This window comes from Bubalus kerabau, chromosome 3, assembly GCF_029407905.1.
Source record: "Bubalus kerabau isolate K-KA32 ecotype Philippines breed swamp buffalo chromosome 3, PCC_UOA_SB_1v2, whole genome shotgun sequence".
In the NCBI taxonomy this organism is placed as follows: Eukaryota; Metazoa; Chordata; class Mammalia; order Artiodactyla; family Bovidae; genus Bubalus; species Bubalus kerabau.
In genome coordinates this window covers 143313941-143335374 of record NC_073626.1, presented here as the reverse complement: position 1 = coordinate 143335374, position 21434 = coordinate 143313941, and the positions used below count along the sequence as shown (strand labels likewise).

The 21434-nt window shown below is 45.2% G+C and overlaps 1 protein-coding gene across 1 annotated transcript in view; it reads right to left on the bottom strand.

Annotated features, from left to right (window-relative positions):
* Positions 1-12315, bottom strand: part of LOC129646619 (aldehyde oxidase 2) — a 77559-nt gene extending 65244 nt beyond the window's left edge. Inside the window, exons 1-7 of the mRNA XM_055573059.1 lie at positions 12262-12315; positions 11438-11495; positions 9868-9964; positions 8634-8742; positions 7188-7314; positions 5020-5081; positions 2198-2287 (exon numbers count right to left, since the gene is read on the bottom strand). Of these exons, the coding sequence (XP_055429034.1) occupies positions 2198-2287; positions 5020-5081; positions 7188-7314; positions 8634-8742; positions 9868-9964; positions 11438-11495; positions 12262-12315 (597 nt within the window). The remainder of the gene's footprint in view (positions 1-2197; positions 2288-5019; positions 5082-7187; positions 7315-8633; positions 8743-9867; positions 9965-11437; positions 11496-12261) is intronic.
* Positions 12316-21434: the final 9119 nt, after the last annotated feature.

Below are 21434 nucleotides of genomic sequence, written 5' to 3'. Positions count from 1 at the left end.
TAGTTTTGGAAACACTTATTCTCAAGACGTTTCCTAAAGATTAAGGCAAATCAGGAGAGAACTGTGGGGTGTGGGGCTGGAAGGATATATAATGGGGAAACCCGTGGAAGATGGGCTGGCCGAGCACGGCAGTGGGTGGGGTTGGTGGGGTGGGGGAGACAGATTTGAGTTCATTATCAGCTCTGCCACAACTTGGCTCTCTGACCCTCTCAATAGAAATGTACTTAATCTCTCTAAAGATCAAATAGAAATAATACCTATTTAAAAAAACTGAAGTATAGTTGATTTACAATGTTATACTAATCTCTGCTGTACAGCAAAGTGACTCAGTTTTACACGTATTTACATTCTTTTTAAAATATTCTTTTCCATTATGGTTTATCCTAGGGGATTAGATATAGTTCCCTGTGCTATACAGTGGGACCTTGTTGTCTATGCATTCTAAATGTAACAGTCTGTAAATACCAACCCCAAATTCCCAGTGAAATAATGACTATTTTGAAGGGTAATTGTGACATGTAGATGAAATGACCTGACATTTGTCCAACACTCCCCTGCTTTTCCCTCTGTCTCTGTAAGGTCTTCCCAGATTCTGGAAGGAAAACTTGCATTATTCCTTGTGTAGGTCCTTAGTAGGATCCCAGACTGAGACATACCTGCCAACATCTGAAGGACCAGTTTTTGCCTTAGCTGGAATTAGAAGTGTAGGCAGTACCTGGGGGCAATAATGTGGTGTGTATCTATAGCCTAGAAGTAAGATAGTGTCTGAGAATTAAAATGGAAAACAATGAATCTGAGCTGAGGAATTAAAATTCCCCTGAACAGGAGCTAGGCCAAGACTTCACAGTTACCCCACAGAAGACAGTAGCACAGCTTCAAGAGGTGGGAGTGTCATGGGGCAGACACATGCCATCTAGTAGGTCTACCTGATGGGTGGAGAGGGGTCTTCTGTGCTGTTCCCCTTATGATTATCAATGGCTCTGCACCCATGCTCACCAAGCAATCTTCCCCTTATATTGTGACATCCTGTGCGTGCTTTCCTACAGCAAAGGATGTGGCTCAGTGACTATAAGATCCACCTTAAAATTGTGTTTCTCTTTATAAATGAATATTGCCGCACAGTCCAGTTTAAATACGTTCTTTTGAGTTTGGTTAGAGGGATTCAGGTGGTTGCCAGAGCCCAGTCATGTGTGCTGTGTGCTTAGACCTCATGGACTAGCCTGCCAGGCTCCTCTGTCCATGGGGATTCTCCAGGTAAGAATACTCGAGTGGGTTGCCATGCCCTCCTCCAGGGGATCTTCCCAACCCAGGGATCAAACCCAGATCTCCCATATTGCAGTCAGATTCTTTACCACTGAGCTACCAGGGACAGATTGAATTCTGGAGGCTACAAAATCCAGACTTTAGAATATTTTTAGCCCTCCAGGGGGCACTGATCCTCCGTGAAGTGGTTGTCCGGGGTGTAGCCTGCCTTCCTGGGGAACACCCCTCTCTTCCATTGCACAGCTTCCCCGGACAGAAATAAAGTGTCAGGGGAGGCCGAGAATGGAAATAAGGTAGGTGTTAAGGGTAAAAACAGAACCAGCAGGGAATGACGGGCTCAGTTTTGTATAAGGGCAGCTCTGTTCATTTAGCTTTCCATGTCTACAGGGAGCAGACTCTATTTTTCCTGTCTTCTCACTAGGAATTTTCTCTAAATAATTCCTGTAAGAACTTGGCAGTGGGTCTTTTTTGGGAAACTAGCATCTGTCAGAGAGCAAAGCCAGAGACTGGGGTGTTTCAGGCTGGATGTCCCAGCTGTGGGGGCCGTGAACTCGCTGAGTGTGGACGGGCTCGCCAGCCTCGCTGAAGCAGCAGTGCCCTCTCTCTGCAGCGGGGGAGACAGTGCGAGAAGACAGGGCGGCAGGAGCCGGGTCAGGCAAGGACAGGACTCGCAGAGCTGGGGCAAGTCTTTGTTCTCTGACCTAAACCGGCTTAGGTTTTACTGTTTCAACCTTCCAGAGAGTGAAGAGGGAAATCAGAGCGCGAGCTTTCAATCACCTCTTTACCCTGCTCCCAAATGGAAAGTGCTTTATTCGTGCCTCCACTTTGGACGTTTGTAAAAGGAGAGAATGACCATCAGAGCGCACAAGCACAGTTTCAGCACTGTTGGTGTTAAGTGATACTCTTGGGGAGAAGACAAAGCAAAGGGACTCACGTCACTCTTCCTGCCAAGCGAGGAAGAATCATTTTCTCCCAGATCCAGGCAGCATTTTCCTGTTCCTTTCTGTTGACAGCCATTTGACTCCTAGGACAGTGAAATGCCTTGAGATGAAAAACTTAAAAAAAGATATCTATTTAAAAAAATTTTTTTTTGAGTATACTTGCTTTCCTGGAGTATAATTATGTTAGCTTGTGCTATACAACAACGTGAATCAACTCAATTATACATATACATATATCTCCTCCCTCTTGAGCCTCCCTCTCACCACCTGCCTCTCCTATGAAAAACTTTCTGACATGTAAATCAGTGTGTGCCTTAAAGGGCTTGACAATTTAAATGAGGCTCCAAGCTTTTTAAGTCACTTTCGGTGGTTTCTATTGGAATAGGGATAATCAGAAGATCTTTCCTTTTTGTTTTATTTTTGATTCAGATACAGAATATATAATATAGATAAATAATATAGATAGAATATATAATACATTCACAATATGTAATAAATAGCATAAACAATAATAAAGAATATGAAGAAATGTAAAAGAAAGAAACTATCATTACTGATAAACATTTTTATATAATATATATTTGTACTATATTTATAGTTAGTACAATATGCCTTTTATTTTGACTTTTTGTTCATTTATTTACCTGTCATTAAAGTCTTTAAAATATATTTTTGTTGATGGCATATTAATCTATCTTCTGGCTATTCCATAAATATATTTGTAAAATTTGCCATTGATGTGTACTTAATTTTTTCCCTATATTTTATAACTACAAATAACATAAACACTTCTGTTCATTGCAGGTATAGTTTTATGTACATCTCTGAATTTTTTTAAGGTGAATTCTTAGTTGTAGAATCACTTGATAAGATGTTTTTCAGAGCAATAACCGTTGCTAGTATCCATTCTCTGCAAGATTTGACAACATTGACTATTATCATTTAGATAGGGACCTAAAAAAGAGAAAATAAAAAGAAAGACAAGGAAAGAAAGCAGTTTTGGAGCCAGGTCTCCCCACCATTTGCAATCTGTATGGCACTGACTGGGAAGGAAAGGACAATCAGTGAATTTTAAAGCCGGTTTCCATTCGCTGGTTCTTTCAGTTCCCATTTCTCCAACCTTACTTCTTGTATTTTATTCCTCAAATAGTCTCTCCTAAGTCTCTAGTAAAATACTTTCTTCCAGATACTTGAATTCTCTGTCTCTGCACAAATGTCTCAGGCTGGCAGCTTCCTAGTTCTGCCCAAGAAGCAAAACCAGCTGAGCCAAGCCAGTAGCACTTCCTCTCTCACTCAAAACTCTGAGCTCTCATGACAGACCATGAGCGAGTGGTAACAGAGGAAGCCAGTCTCTGCTTGCCTAGCAGATAAGAGCCTTGGGTAGTCCTGCTTTGGGACTAGCTTCCTTTCACCCGTTAAGTTTCCTGGGGCCTGTTGGCTGCACGGTGGGTTCTCTGACTACAATTTTTCCTTTACCCCCAAAGGCTGTGCCTGGAAAGGTGGATAACATCCATGTTCCAGAGGGAGAGAGGTTGCCTTTAACTTCCTTCATTTGTATTTCACAAGTGTTTTTCCGTTTACACCAGTAATTTGATGGCTTTACAAGCCATACATTTTATTTCTCAGCTTGTCAACCACTGGCTCCCCCGTGTGGCAATAGAAGATGGGACAGGCACGGGGGATGGCCCTGGCTTTGGGGAGCGGGACACACCTGCTGGCCCATTTCTAGGCCCTTGTCCACTCTTCATGGAGCTGAGGCAAGAGCACAGATGGAGGCCCTGGTCTGGGGCTTGCTGCTCTTCCCTCCTCACCCTGGCTCTGGGTCTGTACTGTGAGGGGCCTCACACACCTGTGAACTAGCCTGCAAATCCAAATTCTGTCTACTTCCTCCCTGAATAGCCAGTGTTTGGCTTCTGGTGCACATGCTGGCTGTTATGATTTTCTCAAGGAAGATGGACTGGGGGAAGAGGCCTGTTCCTGGGAATGGGGTCAAGACCATGTCTAGTCCAGAAAAGGGTGAAGGCTTGAAGTGAACAAGTCACTTTGGCCCTGTGGCCTCCTGAGATTGGCTGTAGGGGGACCAGCGAGGGGTTCTCTGAAGTTTGGGATCCCCCTTGCTTGGGTCTAAGGGTGGTACTGCCTATGTCCATCCTGCCCTCTGCAGAGGGTGATCAGATGTGTTTGTCTGATCTCCCTGGCAAACACTATTTGTAGTGTCGATGGCATCCTTGATACAGTAGTAAATACGTGTTGAGTTCTAAGTGAGTCTTGAGTTCAAGACTTTGCTACGTGCCTGCAATTTCTCATTGATTTTCACAGCAGCCCAGTGAGGTGTCACTATTTGGTGGGGGAATCTCTCTGCACTCTGGTAGTTGGGGTGAATTTTGGATTCTACTATCCCATTTTGGCTTCTTTATTTGCTCACACTTTCCCAGCTGGTCTGGATTCTTGGCACTAACCTTGCCTCCCCCAGGCAAACTCCGTGTCTTTGCTTGTCTCCTTGGGTTTGCTGGAGACTTCCTCCCTGTCCTGTCCCGATGCCTTGCTGAAATCGTCATGGAAGATGTCTAGCTGGCTGGTTAGATCACCTGGCTTTCCGGTGGTGTGATGTCGAGGGTGAAAAGTAGTCTAACACCCACCCTTCCCTCAACAAAGAGCTCAGACTCCTGTGAGTTAGATGGAGCTATTGATAACTCAGTCAGTCTTCCTTACGACCTATTTGCATGGTCTAAAAACACGACTCCTGTGTTCCCAGACTAGACCGTCTATCACCGTCATTCTTGCTCTGTGGGTGCCCCCGCAGCCCCCGACTCACCAAACAAAAGGTCTTCCCACTTGCGAGAATTGGCCGATACCCAGTGCAGCGGCACAGGTTACCTAACCAGAGAAAAAGCAAAGTTATCAGTATGTTTTATTTTTAGTGATTTTTACTTTATTTTTCTTTAGAAAGTTGAAATGAAGACAGGTGTTTTGTTTTTGAGAATATTTGAATATCTGCTAGGCTGTTCACTGCTTTTTCCTTCCTTAGATAATACCCTTCCCGTCACCTCAATTCTAGTTTTATTCTCAGTTTGAAAGAAGACGATAGTCTATCTGGTGAGCTCAGTTGCATCCATCTATTAAATTATTCATTCATTCAACGTGTATCTGTTGACAACAACTATATTTCAGATACTATGTAAGATGTAAGTGATCCTAAAACAGGAAAATATGCATTGTTTCTAAGGCTGTATATGAGCAAGGTATCATGCCTTGACAGCTTGTTAGTAGAGCCCCTCAGTGGACATTAGGTCACTGCTTCAGAATTTCCTAGGGTATTTGTTTAAAATGCGAATCTCTGGCCTTTCTCCAGTTCTAAATCAGAATGTCTGGGGACAAGCCCAGGAATCTGCATTTAAGAGGTCTGTGGTGATTCTATTGCATGGGAAAGTACGAGAGCCTCAGGTTTCCAAGGGATGAAGGTGCGGGGGAGGCTGCGGTGGAGGAAGGTTAGTGTGGAATCGAGGTCATCTGGAGAGGCTTCACAAAGAAGCTCATGCTGAAGGATGAGAAAGAAATGTATTGAGGGAGAGCACAGGAGGGGCACTCGGGGTTCACGGAGCAGTGCAGGCAAAAGTGGAAACGTGCAGAGGATGGAGGGCTGAGAGGAGACTGGCCAGTGGGGAGTCACACAGCTGAGGAGGAAGAATGAGTTTGGGAGGCCAGCTGTTGGGCTTCTCTGAATGCTGGGTGGAGGAGGGTGGGTGTGGCCATGTGAGGGATGAGGAGTTGTTGAAGGACCTCACGTAGTGGAAGGACCTAAGGAAGGTAGGATTTTAGATGACTTGTTTGGATGTCCTGTAATGGAGCAGAGCGAGTAAAGGAAGTCGACTATAACTGGAAGACTAGGAGAGTGTGTGGGGCTTAGACTTCAGGCCTTAAACTAAGGATTTATGTATCTAACAGATGTCTTATTTAGTGATGGTGGATGACCCAATGTGAGGTTTGTTGAGAGGAAGCAGAAGATGCTGTGTATGTGAATACATGCGTGCATGCATGCGTGCACAGTTGCGTCTAACTCTTTGTGACCCCATAGACTGTAGCCCTCCAGGCTTCTTTGTCCATGGAATTTCCCAAGAATATTGGAGTGGGTTGCCATTTCCTACCCCAAGGGATCTTCCTGACCCAAGGATCAAACCTGCGTCTCTTCCATTGGCAGGTGGGTATTTACCGCTAGCGCCACCTGGGAAACCCATGAGGTTTCCTGCAAAAAGGATATGTTTATGAACTCCTCTTTAGTAACTTAAACCCATTGTAAATTTGAAAAGATCCTTTCAATATGTGAAGGGCTGTGTTATGGGTTGAATCGTGTCCCCAAGGATGTGCTAAGATATCTTTGGAACCTGTGAATGTGACCTTATTTGAAATTCTGCAGAGCTGCAGATGTAATCAGGTGAAGAGGAAGCCCTACTCATCTTAGGGCAGGCCTTAATCCAGTGACTGGACTGGAAAAAGAGGGAAATCTGGACATAGATATACAGGGGAGAAGGCCATAAGTAGATGGAAGAAGAGATTGGAGCGATGAATCTCTAAATCAAGGAGGGCCAGGACTGCTGTCAGCCACTAGAAGCTGGAAAGAGGAAAGGGAGAGTCTCTTCTAGGGCCTTGATTTCAGACTCTTTGCCTCCAGAACCATGAGAGAAGAAATTCCTGTTGTTTTCTTTTCCCAAGTTTGTGGTGCTTTATTATGACAGCCCAAATGAAGGCAGCCAGGTAAAGTCACTGGGTAGGGAAGACAAAGTAGGGTGTTAAGATGGGGGTGTGGGCCACTTGTTTGGGGAGCAAGTGCTCTGATGAGCAGCTGCTAAGCTTGACATTCTCTGCTCCTGGTGAAAGCAGCTACTTCAGAAACAATTGAGGGGGTCCTTGAGTGGGGCTGGGGTGGCATGGTAGGGGGAAGCACAGCCTGACACATGCCCCCGCCTGGCCTCAGGTCAGACCTACCCCCCAGGGCTTCCAGCAGTTGCTCCTCAGAGGGCTGTGGGTGGTTCCTCAGCAGCGTGTACATGGACATCACCATCCCAGGGGTGCAGAAGCCGCACTGGGTACCGTGGCTCTTGGCAATCCTCTCCTGGAAGGACACAGGCGTGGTCACAGGCCCTGACTTCCCACTGTCACCTCCTCCCACCAGGCTCCACGTCAAGCGTCTCCCTTGTCACAGTGGAACCCCCTCCCTGAGCAGTGCACCCTCACCTCCGGCAGAGTCGGCCAGCATCCCCTTTCCTTGGCTGCTCCCGAGGGAGGTGAGCCGGCAACCGTGTCCTAGCATTACAGTTGCTTTTCAAGCTCAAATGTCCAGATCCCTCTAGCAGGAAATTATTGGTGCACAACCTCCATTCCCAGAGTGAGAATTCTCCAGAAATCAGTAATGACAAGGAATGTGGGTGTAATTTAAAAAACAGTTTTATCGAGCACCTCCACATCTTTCCCAGCTTGGTTCTGAGCAGGGGTCATCTCTTTCTGAGTAACTGAGAGACTCTCCACTATGGACCTTACATTACTCTCTTCTCTAAATTCTTCTGTGTGGATCAAAAGGAGCTCTACTTTCCAAGGTCCAAGATTTTGGTCTGTGTTCTAGATCCTGGCTATTTAAAGTGCAGTCCGTGGACTGGCAGTGTTGTTATTGGTCCCACGTGTGGTCTTGTAGGAAATGTGGAACCTCAGGTCTCTGTTTTAAACCTTCTGAATCAGGATCTGCACTTTTAGAAAGCTCCTGGCTGATTGATTTTTAGGCATATTAAAGCTTGAGAAGGCTTGCTCTGGATGCAGACCTTAGTGTAATCCTAGGATTTGGGCTTATTGGTCTTGGGGTAAGCATCCTCTCTGACATTCTCAGAGACTCTAGTAAACTCTACGGGGTCTTTTGCCTTTGCTGACATTCCTGGAATTGATTATTATGATTAAATTCAGTTGACTCCTGCCTGGTAGTACTTGCAGCGTTAGTGTGTCTGAATGTATGACTTCCCAAACCCCTGTGCCGATGACTGAGAGATTGGTGTGTTTCTGCCCATACGTGTCACAGTAAAACTCCATGCCACAGGGAATAAACCTAAATTTTACCCTGTCATCCTTGAGATGTTTTATTCTATGCATAGTACCCTCTGTGTAATATTTATTCTGCATTGCAGTCTAATATGCACTAATTAATATTTTGATCATGCTGTTACTATTCAAGCAGACAAAATAAGAAGAAAGATGATCAGCTAATGAAATATGGATGTATTTCTAGCTTTCTTTTAAGTCATTTAACAGATATTATTATCTGGATCAATGTGTATCTAAAGCTTCTACTTTCTGGACCACAACGTAGAAGCCCTAGGAGGCACAGTCAACACAGCTTTGATTACAAAGATAGGGTTAAGAAGTGAGAAAATTGGGATGTGCTCTTACCTGCACGGGGTGAAGCCTGGTTTTGATGCTTCCAACACCTTCCACAGTGGTGACAGCAGCCCCATACAGAGAGCAGATGGGCACCAGGCAGGCGGTGACAGAGAAGTGTCTTTATGTGAGAAGCACAGGGAAAATCAACAGGAGTAACACAGTTCTGCCTGGTGGGAATGTGGGAACGAAGAAGCGTAGCAGAACCCCTCCCCTCAACCAGCCTGTCATTCAGTCTAGAGGCGGGCGAACTGGAGGGGTGACCAGGAGGGAGAATTAGAGTCCTCTCTGCTGACTCTCTATCATCTGTAATAATTGGGGTTCTTAGGGGGAATATGGGCATTCTGAACCTCAGAAACACTTTCCAAGCCCAGAACAGACCCAGCTGGATCTGGATGCAGTGGGTACGGACTTGTCTCATCAGGAATAATTTGGATGTCAATTATTACTCATTACAGCATTGATCCCATAACAGGCAAAAGGCCCACCTTGTCTTTTAACCATATTTGAGATTTTTTTTTTGACTGTTTATTTTAAACTCTGTATAAGGTTATTTAGAAAATTTGGAAAGCCTGTGTCCTGAGGCCATTTTTTGCAGTCTTGGGCCAGCAGATTTGGGAGCAGTCCAAGTACTGGAATCCGGCCCTTAATGAAATGCTGAAATCATGGGCCGGGTTCAGTTCAACAGTAAAAACAGCCAGAAAATGTGGGCCAGAGTTCTTGCTCTATGGCTTACTAATTGTATGACTGAACATGTCACTTCATCTTTCTGAACCTCAGTTTCCTCACCTGTCAAATGAATGTTTGGCCTAAATTGGAGTTTCTTTTTTTTTGGCCACACCACACAGCATGAGGGATCTGCAGCATGCCAGATCTTCCTCCAACAGGGATCAAACCTGTGTCCCTTGCAGTGGAAGCACAGACTCTTAACTGCTGGATCACCAGGGAGGTCCCTAAGTTGGGGTTTCTTAACTGGGATGCACCAATGGGCCTTGGGAGATCCATGGCCCCCTGGAAACTATGTAAAACATTATTAGTTTCTTTTTGTGATTAATTTTTATTGGAGTATAGTTGCTCTACAGTGTTGTGCTTTAGTAGTTTTTGTAAAAGCACAAGCTTTTATCAGATTTTCAGAGAGGTCTAAGACCTAGAGAGAGTTAGAATCACAAAGCTGGAAGGCCTTTGAGATTGTCCTCAGCTGTGAGAGGAGAATGCGAACCTGACCTCCGGGCATCTGTGTGGATACCTTATCTCCTGGGATGTGGGGTCTCGCCTAGACACCATCACGGTGCAGGCACCGCAGCCTCCTCTTCCGCAGGCGTACTTGGTTCCGGTGAGGCGCACTGGGAGGGCCAGTCAAGGAAAGACTCCTGCTGGACATGTCGCCGCCATTAGATCCTCCTCCCTAGGGTGTTGCTAGTGAGGAAAGTCTCCTTTGTGGAGTGAGATGCAGGTCTGAGAAGACATTTCCCTGCCTCCAAGCCTCAGTTAAGACCAGTCTGTGTCTTACTAGCTGTGTGACGCTGCACACACAAACCTCTCCCTACCTGTTTCCTCACTAGCAATGAGGGAAAAGCAGTATCTACTTGATCTTCACAGGCTTATCATAAGCATCTTGTCAGATAACAGAAGTAAAAGCCCTTAGAAAAATCCTATTTCATTATAGGTAGTCTTCTGGGTTCCAATTAATGTAATTGGAAGAGAAGTACTTATTTTTATCAGGTTAATGTATTGCTAGATTTTCTCAGTTATTTGTATTGCATTTGAAACCCAGTCAGCGAGCCTTCAGAGAAAACTCCCATCCTTATTTTCATACCCAACCTGGAGTACCTCTCTGCTCCTTCTTGGTCCAGGTCCAACCCCAAGGTGCAGCCTCTGCTCCTCTCTTAAGTCATCTTTCTCCCTGATTGTGGTCCATTTCCACACAGTTTATGGATTGGATAAACTAGTAATTAACTAGACTGGCTAAGAAGACTTTGAAATCGCTGGCTTTTTTTAAAAAAAGCCATATGGCTTGTTCATCTAAATTAAGTCATAACCATAAATGCTTATCAGAGAGTATGTGAATGAGTTGGAGTGGGCTGAGTGTACCTGGAGAGCTTGGGCCCCCTTTTAGATGGAGGATGACAGACAGGCTCCACTCAGCTCTAAGCAAGATTGCTGCCAGGTAAGAATGACTGTTTTTCATGAGAAACTCCTATTTCTTTTTTTAATGAGATTTCCTAATTTTCAAACATTTGACAGTGAGTGATAACCATGTGGGCTTTTAAACAAAACTTATAATGTCTCTTTTTTAAAAATTTGGCTTCTTCTAAAGATCCACTAGATTTATCAATTAAAATATGTTAGCCATTGTGAAAATCTAAATTTCAGAATATAGAAAGTTGAGGGAAAACCTCTTGTGAGAAAATAGATGTTGAGAAAGGTAATCTTCTCCTATGACACATGCTCTTCCTAAATCTGGAGAATTTGGTTTTCCTCCAGGGTAAGGTACATGCAAAACAAACCTCTTATATAACCACCCTCTTGGGAAGCTGGAAGGCCCTTAAAGGAATAATTAGTGCTGAAGGAAAGAGCTTAGCTTCTATTTCATGGCTATTAAATCAAGATATAAGAAACTCTGGGGAAACTTCATCCTTTTCAAATAGCTCAATTAACTTAATATCCTTAGAACCATTGCCAAGAGCAAAAAGAGAATGAGGGCCAAGGGGCCTGGCTGTTTGCAGATAGAGAAGTTTGATTAATTTTCATAATCACAGCTAGCCTAAGCTTTAAGGCAAACACAGACCTGGCCAAGACTCTGATCAAAAGGATCCAGTTCTTTCTTAGGAAGCTCAAGAGAGTGACTTCTGGGTCTGCATTCCTCTCAATCACCTGCATTGGAAACAGAGAGGAGACTATTATGGGGATTGAATGGGTGACCCAGTGAGACTCAGGAGACATAGAGACAAAAACTTGATCTCTGGGTTGGGAAGATCCCCTGAAGGAGGGCATGGCAACCCACTCCAGTATTTTTGCCTAGAGAATCCCATGGACAGAGGAGACTGGTGGGCTACAGTCCAAGAGGTCACAAAGAGTCAGACACAACTGAAGTGACCTAGCACACATGCACATATCAACTAATTCTGTATAATGGAAATTGAACAGAAAAATTAAGTTCATAAATAGAAAAATAAAGAATGCTCTACTTCTTATCCTCCTGAATTTGAGAATCAAAATACATTGCTAGAATAGAGTGCTTCTGGTGTATTGGGCCCAGCGCTGAGGTCCTCTATAAGTATTTAAGAGGTTTCTAATCAACGGAAGAAGCATCTCTCTTTTGATCTCTACAATAGTCATAAAGACGGGCACCCTGAGACTCAGGGAAGTGAAGTGACTTGTAGAAGGTTGTGTAGTAAACTGTGGAGCTGGATTGGAACCCAGGCCGTGTGACATGAGGCACGTGTCTTTACCCCAGCGCTTTATCACCTCTCCCACTCCCTGGTGGATGTAGAACAGGCCGAAGTAGACTGGTTCCCAGTCTCTGGCTTCTTGTCCCTGATTGGAGGGGGTCTCCACCCAAACAGGCCACACGTGCTTCCCTCAGGCCAGAAGTTTCCTGCTGACTCTGCAAACTGTGGTGGTGATACCCAACTCTTACCTTCCTCCCGTTCACAAAGAAAACCAGCTCATCCGATCTCGACGGGCGAGGCATTGCACCTGGAGATGAAGTTTCGCCTTACAGCTCTAGGGGGAGTTCTCCCTGGAGCCAGCCGTAGAAACGAGCAGACAAGATTTAGGTCCAAGCAACTGAAATCTCTCCTGGTGTGGAAGCAGACAGTGTGGAGCCCCAGGGAGCAGAGCAAGGGGGTGGAGACTACCTGGCTTCATGGCCTTTTAAGTCGAGGGCATCTGTGTGGCCCGGCCTCCCAACTCTGCCTCACTTGGCCTTCCACCAATCCTGGCTTCCCCCAGGCTTGGGCTGGAAGACATGCTTCCAGCCCATGCCTCTTCTTGCATCCTTGGAAGTTGGAGGGCTTCACTGTGAAAACTATAAACAAATGTCTAAACTCAAAGCCCCTCTGCACGCTAACTCAGCTCCAGGAACAAGTCCTGGATGGATTTTCTCCTTCTCTGAGAGAGCTAGCAGTGGGCTTTCTGAGACCTCCCACTTTTCCCAACCTTTTTCTAATTCTAGCTGCAGAAATGTCTCCTCATAGGGAATCATGTGAACCAGTCCAGTCTGTGCCCTGACGTGGAGGTGTGGGATATCTCATCCACTTAGGTCCTTGATGCCCTTCCTCTCCACCTACAGGATTATTCCACTGGAAAAGAGTGTCTAGTTTAGTCAGCCACTCAACAGATAAATAAACTGGGGCCCAGAGAGGTGATGGTATTCCCTGATGGCTCAGAGGGTAAAGAATCTGTCTGCAATGCAGGAGACCTGGGTTTGATCCCTGGATTAGGGAGATCCCTTGGAAAAGAGAATGGCTTACCCACTCCAGTGTTCTTGCCTGGAGAATTCCATGAACAGAGGAGCCTAGTAGGCTGTAGTTGATGGGGTTGCAAAGAGTTGGACATGACCAAGCGACTGAACACAGGTGACATCAGTAACTCAGGGTCATGCAAAGAGTAAGTGGCAAAATGGGAACTAAAACCAAGCTCTCTGGCTTAAAACATCTGACAGATTCATTACTTAAAAAAAAAAATTTCCTTTTTGATCTGTTTGAAGAACTCCAGTTAGATATCTATGGATAAAATCAAGCAGTTCTTATTCTTTCAGTGAAATGAATGCCCAGGGTTGGCCTCATGGATGGATGAAGCAGGTCCTTCGTGCCTGTGTGGTCTGGTTTCAGGAGAGAAGGCAAGACCTCTCTGTTTGCTAGCCCTTCTTGGCTCGCCGATGTTATCAACCCCTTGTGTTAAGGTGAACTCAATGTGTGCCGATGCCTCAGGCCAGGGATAGCAAAGACCTGGCAACCTCCTGACCTGGCTGATTGAGGAAGATTCTCTTTCCCACTTCCTGGTGGCTCAGCTGTAGAGTCTGCCTGCCATGCAGGAGCTACAGGAAATGCAGGTTTGATCCCTGGGTTGGTAAGATCCCCTGGAGGAGGGCATGGCAACCCACTCCAGTATTCTTGCCTGGAGAATCCCATGGACAGAGGAGCCTGGCAGGCTACAGTCCATGGGGTCACAAAGAGTCAGATATGACTGAAGCGACTTAGCACGCATGCATGCTCTTTCCCAGTTGATCTGGATGTGGCTTCAGATTCTTCCCAGCAGAGCTAGTCCAGAAAATACTTCCTGGTTGAAGGGAGCTGACAGCTTCCAACTGTCTTCACAGCTCTAATACCTGGGTCCCAGGCATACCTGCTTCATATACCTGTGGAGACAAGTGTTTACACCCATGTGTACGTGTATGGGTATGTATGTGGTGTTTCACATGTGTTAGAAAGTTGTTGAATAAATGCACAACTGGGCCATGGGAGAAGTTGGAGATCACACTGCGAATTAGGTAAGACCTTCAGGTCAGCCCTTTTTTAAAAATAATTTTATTTATTGATTTATTTTGACTGTGCTGGGTCTTTTGTTGCCATGAGGGCTTTTTTGTGGGCTACTCTCTAGTTGCAGTGCTCAGGCTTCTTAATGCAGCGGCTTCTCTTGTTGTGGGGCATGCACTCTAGGGAGTTCAGGTTTCAGTAACTGCAGCATGTGGGCTCAGTAGCTGGGGCTCCCAGGGTCTAGAGCACAGACTCAGTAATTGTGGTGCATGGGCTTAGTTGCTCCACGGCATGTGGGATCTTCCCGGATTAGGGATTGAACCCTTGTCTCCTGCATTGGCAGGTGAATTCTTTACCACTGAGCCACCAAGGAAGCCCCCAGGTCAGCCTTTTTGATCCTGACATTTTCTGCTACAAATACCCCAGTAGCCCTCTGAGGCCTGGAGCCTATGGAGCATAAGGTCCAAACTCCTCAGCCTAGTGTCCAAAGCCTTCTGCCATCTGTCCTTGTTTCAGGCTTCAGACTCTCTTTCTCTTCAGAAAAGTCTCCTGCTCCAGCCAAACTATCCCCTCATCATCATTCCTCTGCTTAACCTTGGCATTTCTCTCTTGGGAACCTTCCAGTGGTCCCCACTGCACTTAGCAAAACCTCACAGGCTTTCTGAGGAGGCCCGTGGGACGGGCCCATACCCTCTCTGAGACCAGCTTCACTGCTTCCTCCCTTGGTTGTCGTCTCTGCTACACTGGCCTTCCCCTGCTTCTTGAATGTACCAAGTTCTTTCCTGTCCTAGGCTTTGGTGCGTGTGACCCTTTCCACCTCGACTCCTCTTCTCTCTGATGTTGGCCTGGCGGTGCCTTCTTGCTACTTGGGTCTGAGGTCTTACCTGACCTTCTCGTCTGAAGGAGCACTCTCCTAACCACTGTTTAATATTCTTCATGGTACTTCATCCACTAACGTGGATGCTTCTTTACCTGATTTTTGCTTTCTCCACTGGAAGGTGAGCTCCCTGAGGACACCACTGTCTCTCGGGCCTGGAATGGTGCTGATCACAGAGTAATTGCCTGTTGAACAACAGTTGAGTGACTGAAGAAGGCACTTCTATGTCTGTAGGGACAGCAACCCTGCTCCTGCCTCCCTGTGGTTGTTTGTCTTCCTATCCTCCCCCTTCTCTCCTTTCTCTCAATTCCTTTAAAAGCATCTGCATTTCCAACCGACTGCTTCTTTACTTTCCACTGAATAAACTGGGAACCAGGAAACTAGTCTCTAATCTGTTACTAATAGTCGGTTGTCTTATCAGTGTCTGTATCTCATTTTTGCAATTATGTAGTACTCTCCTGGAGGTTAAATAGCTGGCTGTGTTCCCCACGATGCTCAGCATGGATGATGACTTGTTCATTGCAGGGCTTCGTCAATGCCTGACTGATTACTCCAGATACTTTAACTGAAGGAGGCGTCAGTGATCATTCATTCATTTGGGTTGGTCAAAAAGTTCATTTGGGTTTTTCATAACATCTATGGAAAATCCCGAACAAAGTGTTTGGCCAACCCAGTATTAAACACAGTGGGGAACAAGATCTACTGGTTTTCTTTCTCCAGAGACTTTATGGTTCATATGAGAGACAATTTACATGTAACTGAAATCAACCATTGTGAGAAGCATAGAAAAGGGAGATTAGCTTTGTTTGGGGAGAGGAATCAGAGAAGGCCTCCCTGAGAACCTCCCTGATTCCATGAGAACGGGGCCTCCCTGATTCCATGAGAACGGGGAATGGAGCGGAGCAGAGAGGGAAAGGGGCATGTGGAGAAGCCCTTCCTCTGGCTGCTTCCACTGAGGGCAAGACTGACACAGGCATTGTTACGGGTCCACAGTGTGTTCACTATCTTACCCTGTCCTTGTCATTTGTTATTTTTTGGCCTGGACTCCTAGCAGTAGAAGCATGGAGTCCTCACCACTGGATTGTTAGGGAATTCCCTTACTCTGCTCTTTAAAACAGGGTAGCCAGTGCTTGCAAAGAGCACATGGTTCCCATTTACAGGAGCATGGCCACTGCCAACAAAAAGCATGTTGTTTGAACATATTTATAAGAACGCTTCCCTGGTGGTTCAGTGGCTAAGACTCTGCACATCCAATGCAGGGGGCCAGGGTTCAATCCCTGGTTGGGGAACTAGATCCCATATGCTGCAACTAAGACTTTGCATGCTGCAATTAAAGATCCTGCATGCCACATGAATCAACAAATAATTTTAAAAAGGAACAAGTATTCATAAAAAAAATATTTATAGGAACAACTCCTTAAGCATCAACAGAAGGCACAAGCATTAAATGGAGAAGATCAGTGTTAGAATACTGAAGTCAGATTACAGTGCTGGAGTTGGAAGGTCTAAGTTCTTTGGATTAGGCAACCAAATTCATTAATTTCTAGGAATCTGGAAACCTATCTTCAAATGCTTTAGAGAAGTCTTTTTCCAAACATGTTTCAGCCGGGGAAAGTTTTGTTTGAATGATATCCTGTGAAGTGTAAACAAATTTTAAAAAGTCACTGTGTAGCCTGGAGGGCTGGGGTGAGGCCTAAAGTCCTCACATTTTCTCTTTTTCAGAAGCTCTTGGGGCTCTGGGGAGCTGAGTCAAAAGATCACTCAGGGCAGAGTGACCAAAGGCTGTTCCCCGTAGAAAGGCAAGAGGATGTCTGCCAAGTTTTTCTGATTCTCAGATCTTATTCAAAACAATGGGGGGAAAAGCAACCACTGATTTTTTTTTTAATTTAATGAAAGGGGGAGATTGAATTTCATTACTTTCAAATAGATTGTTCTTGTGAGTGAGAAAAGTGCCACGTCTATTGACCCAGGTACTTGTATGTTTGTTATAAAAAAAGGTCTTAGGAGTTAACAGCAAAGAATTCCTGTTACCCAATGAAAGGATTACTGTTGGAAATGATACTGCCCTCCCCAACAATTCAAACACACCTGTTTCTGGGGAAAAAGCTGTAACAAGTGTTGCCTGCTGATGTATATGGGAAAGTACTGGCCACTACTTTTGGGGTGTCCCTTCTGTGTGAGCTCTTTGAAACCCAGAGATGGAACATGGGCAAGCAGATTGACAGTGGGCACTTTGAAGACCCCCTAGGCTGGTCATTAAATGACCTTGGGTTGGTCATTACACGTCCATATTCCAGACCCCCCCATTCTCAGCCTCTTTGGCTGTGAGACCCCTTCCCTGCCCCTCCCAGCTGGGCTTGTGGGAAGTAAGGCCTTGGGCTGTGTGGGGGAGGAGTGCTAGGCTGGGGAAGAACCTGGAAATCTTTACCTTGAAGACCATGAATCTGGAGGACAGCTGGTCCTCTGGGTTGTGGGTGAAGCATGGAGAGGATATTTGACTTTGGTGTGAATAGGAGGTCAGGGGCCACATGGGCTGTCTGAGCCCTTCCTTCCCATGTGTCTGGGCAATTATGAGGGGAATCAAGGGGCTATAGGGCTGTGTGGCCACCTCTAGTCTCCTAAACAGGGCACTGGCCCTGCTTCTGTCCTACCAGCCCATGGGGTGGATCAGGAACATGTTGGCTTCTATAATCTGTTGCCTCCTAGGTATCCCAGTAACTAGGTGGGAGCCCAGTGAGCTGACAAATAAAATTTTAAGGAGGCCAGTTGGGGACTGAACTGCGTGCATTTCCCAATTGTGATCTTATTTGGAAACAGTGTCTTCATAGATGTAATCAAATGAACATGGGTCACACTGGACTAGGGTGGGCTCTAAATCCAGTGACTGGTGTCCTTATAAGGAGAGGTAGATTTGGAGACAGACATACAGGGAGGGAAACAGACATCTGAGGATGAAGGCGGAGACTGATGAGTCCTTAGGCCAGGGAACACCAAGGACTGCAGGCAACCACCACAACCTAGAGAGGCAAGAAAGACTTTCTCTCAGCATTCAGAGGAAGAATGGCCCTTTTGACAGTGTGATTTCAGACTTATAGCCTTCAGAACAGTGAGAAGATAAATATCTGTTGTTTTAAGCCAGCCAGTGTATGGTATTTTGTTAGAGCAGCCCTTGGGAATTCATACATACCCGAGAGTTAGAGAGAGGATCATTCAAAACAGAACATACTATTGTCATCTCCAATGGACTAAGACAACCTCTGCCCTCAAGACTTTCTCAAGGAAAAAAACCAACCAACCAACTAACAATTCAGTCAATGGAGGCAGATTGGAGCGATGTGTCTACAAGCCAGGGAACACCAAGGAATGCTGGCAGCCACCACAAGCTTGGGAGAGACAAGGAAACCCACATTAGTGACTTGGAAAACAAAGTGCAATACATAAACCCAAGCACAGAGTAAAGACATGCAGAAGAAGCAATCTTAAAGAAACAAATGAGACCTGGAGCCTAGATGTGAGAGATAAAGCCTGAAGAACAGGACAGCTAAAGGAGTAAAAGGAAGAGGTGAAGGAAAAGCAACCATGAACACTTGAAGACACTTTCTGTGAGCTGAGAGAGATCTGAGTCTAGAGATTGGACGTTCTCAAGTTCCACGCTAGGTTAAAGAAAAAGACACACATCTGACATCCGCTGACAGCATCTTGGAACTCTGAGGATAAAAAGAATTTCTTACAAGGTATTAGATTGAAAGAAATCAGTTGATAAAGAATCTGCCTGCAGTGCAGGAGACCCTGGTTCAATTCCTGGGTTGGGAAGATCCCCTGGAGAAAGGAACGGCTACTAACGCCAGTATTCTGGCCTGAAGAATTCCATGGACTCTATAGTCCATGGGGTCACGAAGAGTCAGAAACGACAGAGTGACTTTCACTGCACTTCAGGGTGAAAGATCAAGTTTTCTATGAAGGAAAAAGTCTCAGTCTGGCATCAAAGTGCTTGCTGCCACAATGGACGCTAGAGGGCAGGAGACTAGCAGCTGTAGGTTGGTTTCTGAGAGAAGGGCACTGGAGACCCTGTTGGTGGAACTAAGTATTCCTGCCTGGGTAACAACCACCTTACCTGAGGAGAAGGATCACACAAAAAACAACCCTGATAAGAAAGGTGAAGAGGAGTTCAAGTCTGAATAATAAAAACATAGGACATTAATTATATAACTTGTTATTTATTATGTGTATAAATAAATAGAAAAATTGAAACAATTATAAGGCACAAATGAAATGGATTACCATTTAAAAATGATGACTAGAAATTCGATGAGAAAAATTACCCCAAACCTAGCATATACTATTTATATGTACATGCTACATGTATATGTATACATATATATATACACTAAGATATATATAGGTATACAGGGCTTCTGAAGTGGCACTAGTAGTAAAGAACCTGCCTGCCAATACAGGAGATATGAGAGATACAGTTTTGATCCCTGGGCTGGGCAGATCCCCTGGAGAAGGGAATGGCAACCCACTCCAGTATTCTTGCCTGGAGAATCTCCATGGACAGAGGAGCGTGGTGGGCTACATACAGTCCATGAAGTTGCAAAGAGTCAGACATGACTGAAGTGACTTAGCACGCATACATGTATATATATGTATGTATTTATATATGTGTGTAAGTGTGTGTACTAAGAAACATGTTTAAAGTGAAAAAGGAAACAATTAAATATAGATGGGTGAAAGACATATCAGGCAAATGTTAACAACAAAATTTGTCTTTTCTTATTAATATAATACTTCTGCTCTTACACCTGTCAACCAGGGCTCAGAGTTGTAGAGCTCTGCAGGAAATTGTACCTTCTTGAACACTTCTACCCAGTCATCTACCGATTCAGAGCAAATTAATTTTCTTGACCTAGTATCAATTTCTAGATAATAAAATTTAGGTAAGTGTTTTAAAAAGGCTTCCCTGTGGCTCAGTGGTAAAGAATTCACTGCAATGCAGGAGACCTGGGTTCAATCCCTGGGTCGGGAAGATCCCCTGGAGAAGGAAATGGGAACTCACTCCAGTATTCTTGCTTGGAAAATCCCATGGACAGAGGAGCCTGGCAGTGGGATGGCAATGGGGTGGCAATAGAAGCAGACAAGACTTAGTGGCTACACAACACAATGAGTTTTAAAACCTCATATTTTTTCCCTGAGGTTTTATTTGTAATTAATAACATCATCTGGTACAGTGTGATAATAACTGAATTTAATCAAATTCAATTGAATAAGTAAGGAAAGCATATAGCAAACAAATGATATGAAATTTCTGGGGCAAGTACTGACTTAAAATATTGAAATGTTATATATACATAAATTGTGTATTTCTTTGAAGGTAGAATTCGGTTCAGTTCAGTCGCTCAGTCGTGTCTGACTCTTTGTGACCCCATGAACTGCAGCACACCAGGCTTCCCTGGTCATCTCCAACTCCTGGAGCCTAGTCAAGCTCATATCCATCGTGTTGGTGATGCCATCCAACCACCTCATCCTCTGTTGTCCCCTTCTCCTCCCATCTTCAATCTTCCCAGCATCAGGGTCTTTTCCAATGAGTTGGTTCTTTGTATTAGGTACCCAAAGTATTGGAGTTTCAGCTTCAGCATCAGTCCTTCCAATGAATATTCAGGACTGATTTCCTTTAGGATGGACTGGTTGGATCTCCTTGCAGTCCAAGGGACTCTCAAGAGTCTTCTCCAACACCACATTTCAAAAGCATCAGAATTATTCTTTTTTATAAAGGTAATTAATCCAATGTATAACTGTGAGTTACAACTTACACCTATGTAGAATTTGCATGTTAATAAACTCATGAATCAGGGAGGATCACTTTGGGAGATGTGTGTGGTAGACTGGAGGTGAGATTCTCAGTTCCCTTTCCTGGAAGGACCTGCCACCTGGCTGTAGGGAGTGTTGTTGGAGTGTGGTCTCCAGCTGTCAGTGCCCTCAGGGTCTCCCTTAGAGCAGAGGAGTTTCTTTGTTCAAGGTTAAGCTTTTCCAGGGCAGGCCTGTAGTCAGTGAACCAGTCACTAGGAGATACACAGGCCTGTCCATTTCAGCCTTAGCAGGACTGCTCCATGGGTCAGTGCTCGGTCCAGGGCTCCCTGCTAGGGTCCTGATGCTTAGAGGGACCTGTATCAGTTAGACTTCTCCCTCTGCCCAGTTCTGCTTCCTCAGCCTTTCCTTCCCAGGTTGTTGTTCAGTCGTTCAGTCGTGTCTGACTCTTCGTGACCCCATGGACTACAGCACGCCAGGCCTCCCTGTCCTTCACCATCTCCCGGAGCTCGCTCAAACTCATGTTCATCGAGTCGGTGATGCCATCCAACCATCTCATCTTCTTTCGTCCTCTTCTCCTCTGGCCTTCAATCTTTCCCAGTGTCAGGGTCTTTTCTAATAAGTCAGCTCTTCACATGAGTTGGCCAA